The sequence below is a fragment of the Olea europaea genome, chromosome 6 (genome assembly GCF_002742605.1).
Source record: "Olea europaea var. sylvestris chromosome 6, O_europaea_v1, whole genome shotgun sequence".
NCBI classification, from domain to species: domain Eukaryota; kingdom Viridiplantae; phylum Streptophyta; class Magnoliopsida; order Lamiales; family Oleaceae; genus Olea; species Olea europaea.
In genome coordinates, this window is record NC_036242.1 from 1,600,636 (window position 1) to 1,604,171 (window position 3,536).

The 3,536-nt window shown below is 38.6% G+C and overlaps 1 protein-coding gene across 1 annotated transcript; it reads right to left on the minus strand.

Annotated features, from left to right (window-relative positions):
• Window positions 1-2,006: 2,006 nt before the first annotated feature.
• On the minus strand, window positions 2,007-3,327 carry LOC111396442 (putative fasciclin-like arabinogalactan protein 20). Its single transcript, XM_023022879.1, has one exon. It carries the CDS (start codon window positions 3,266-3,268, stop codon window positions 2,189-2,191), a length of 1,080 nt encoding a protein of 359 aa, XP_022878647.1. The 5' UTR covers window positions 3,269-3,327; the 3' UTR covers window positions 2,007-2,188.
• Between the last annotated feature and the right edge of the window lie 209 nt (window positions 3,328-3,536).

The following is a 3,536-nucleotide window of genomic DNA, read 5'->3' on the forward strand; positions in this document are numbered from 1 at the left end:
TACCGAGCTAGGATTTGACTCACTCCTTTTTGCAGACATTGATTATCAAGGTAGAGCTAAATGCAAAGATGAGAAGGCCATGTAGATTATTAAGGCTTGGGATTCCATTTTAAAACATCAACTTTATTAAGAGAAGTAGTCCTAACTCTCATAAATTGGTCTATCTTTTCATCTTGATTCGATATGAGATTTATCCCTTAATATATCACCGCAAGATGATGGCTCGTTTAAGCAGATCAATATTAAAATCTACGTGTTTATTTTTTTGAGTTTTAATCGAACTGAATTGCATGTTGGAGTCTAATGGGCTCTAATACTATATTAAGACTTGGGATTCCATCTTAACATGTCAACCTTATTAAGATGAGTAATTCAAGCCCTTATAAATTGGTCTATATTTTCATCTTTATTTGATGTAAAATTTCATCCCATAACAGAGTTTTTGGAGGGGTACCAGATATCTCAGTTCATCTTCCAAATATTTACAGGGATATTCTCCATACATTATGAGCTACCTGATGGTTTCACATTTGAAATAAATGACGTTTTCCCTTTCATTAAGGATGATGATCTACTCTTCGATTATAATGTTGAAGAACAAGTGAACGATTTTAGGGCAGCTGCCTTACTACAGGCCAAGGTAACAAGGACAAATCACATAATGTGGATTATGGGAACATATTGTCACTATCAATATACAATTTCATGTGTTTAGGCAGATGGACCAGTTTATTCATTATGTCAACATGGATGAGCATGTTAACGCTCTATATTCAACAACTTCCATTTACCTAGATGCAAAACATGCAGCATATGAGCAGTGGCATCATAAAACTGGTGAATTTTTCCAGTATGTAGACCGTGAAAATGCATATGGACAGGGACTTTACCAGTAGACCAGCATTAAAAATATATGTTAAGAGAGATGAGTGCTTATGTATGCCATTCAACCATAGTTGAGTTCGCATATCATCTTCGTGGATATAGAAACAACAAATCTGCCATAAGAATAGGGTCAATGACAGGGTTTTATATAGACATGCACATGGCAAAATTTTATTGGCAGTTAAAAAAGAGTAAAAGAAAAGCTGCCAATCAAAAACTGCCATCGCAGCCCTTGGAAGGTTATTCCTAAAAACATAATCATAGGTAGCTTTTCCATGTGAAATAGCTTAACCATGTAAGCATGTGGTGTACAATTCGGCCTATCTTTTGACTAACTTTTACAAACAGTTCTTCCTCTCTATCACTAGTCCTTGAACCCTGAGTAGGGAATCACAATCCCAAGCCAACCAAGACAAGAGAAACTGGTAAATTCAATCCATATCCAAATTCTAATACACAATATTGAACAAATAGAGACAGAAGCTATAAGCTTAGAGAGGATTACATCTTCAAATTATGTGGAAATAATCCAGCAATCAACTTTACATTAAACTATGAAGGGTGAAGTTAATTCCGTTTAAAAATCAAAATCATATATATAAATTTCGAAAACTGAACATGTCCATACTGAATGTGAATGTATAAATATGCGGCTAGCACCACATATGGACTACAAAATCTCGAGTTTGCAGATCTACACAATTGTTGATACCATTAAAAGGCATTCCACGAGCTTCGATATTTCCACCATTCAATCCCAAATAAAGCTAAAACAGATAGAATCATAATACTAACTCTGAATATTCCGTTGATATGCAAGACTAGACAATAAAATGGACAAGATTTTAGCTTTCTTTCCCTCCTAAACGTTATCCAATATTGTAGTGTGCAACTTACTACAAACAATATCTGTTTTTCCTCTTCATCACCAGCCCTTTCCATTCTATTGAACAAATAGATTCGAGGCTCAAAGCCTTGAGAGGATTACAGTTACAATTATATGCAAATAATCAGCAATCAGCTTGACGTTTTAATTTATCAAGTCTACTTATTTATGTAAACCAAATTCATTGTTCAATCTACATATTTGAAGAAGCAATTCATGATAGAAAACATGGAAGTATGAAAATCCTTTCCATTATGTTGTAATGCTAACATATAGTCAAACTGGCAGTTAAAAGTTCATTACTCAAAACAGTACTAATCTACAATATTAGAACAGTAAATCAGATTAACAACAGATTAGAAAACTCAAAATCAATGGCAGATTTTCATTACTAATGTTATTTTTGAGGATTGGAATTTAAAATTCCCCGCGGTCTGGGGCAATCGACTCCTCGACTTTTGTCACGTAGTACTCCTCCATTTCAGTTTCCTCCTCTGTAGTCTCAGGCTCTGTAATCAATCCACGGATCCCATGAATCGCCAGCCACTCACTGTCATGCATGCCTGGGAATGTGATTTCTACTCCATTCACCATTAACGTGTCATCATCTTCATTTCTAGTAATCTCTAAATTGAATCCCTCGGCATTGTTTGGCAGTGCAGTCCCATTGCCCATCTGATTAAGTTCATTCCAACCCAATTTGCAAGGCACCAAATGCCTCATGAACAACGAGGAATATGACAGAAAATCCCCCGAAAATTGCACCAATTCCTCATCTACAGGCGCAAAAACAGTTAACTTCAAATTCTCTGGAAACCCACCTGTAAACCCCATCAACTGTAAGTCAAGAAACGAGGCCATTATCGAGTAACCTCTAGACTTCAATGCCTCAGACGCCTCTTGAAACCGTGAGGGCTTTTCCAACTTGAAGCATTTCGTGTCCCGATCTGGGTTAATATTTCCAGATATCGGGGTGTTTGATAGACTAAAATTCAACCCAAAGAAGGTGTCAATGGCATATACTAATACCGACCCATCGTCGAAAATGGGCGATATAGAAACCGTCACATTGTTGATAGAGATTTCAACGTTCTTCGAGTCAGGTGGAGTGGTGATTGTAAGGTGGTGGGAGGTGGATAGACTGGGGATTTTCGAAGAAAACGGGAGGGAGAGGAGGAATGTAGGGGAGAGCGAGAGAGGCGAGAAGTGGAGGAGGAGGTGGGAGAGGGAGGGCTGGCCAAAAGTTTTGAAAGCGGTGTCAGGTGGGGAGAAGATGGTGAGGGTGGTAGTGGTGGAGGTGGAGGTGGTGGTGGCGGAGGGGAGTGCGAGGGTAGGGGCAATGAGTTGAACAGTAAGGGACATGGCAATGTAGCCGGAGTTTGCAAGCGTCTCCACCGCATCAAGAAGGGCCTGCGGCGGCGTTTGGGTGGCGGAGAGAACGGCGGCGAAGAGAGAAAGAGTCGCTGTGAGGAGATACAGTCGGTGTACAGAAGCCATTGTTGTGTGCGTGGCGGGAAGCCGTTGCGTGGTGTATGCTGTTGGTACTTGTCCGCAGAAGTTTGTTAAGAGTTTGCAATTATTTATTTATTTTGTTGGATTGACGACTTTATTTGGCACGGGAAGCGACAAATCGACTTCCAAGGTTGTGAAAACTCTTTTAAATTCTAACACTCAATTGCGACGTACTTAAAAGATTAATTTGAATAAAGTTGAATTGATTTTTAATGTGATAATTCTTTCAACAACAAACGCTTAATTGAATTTT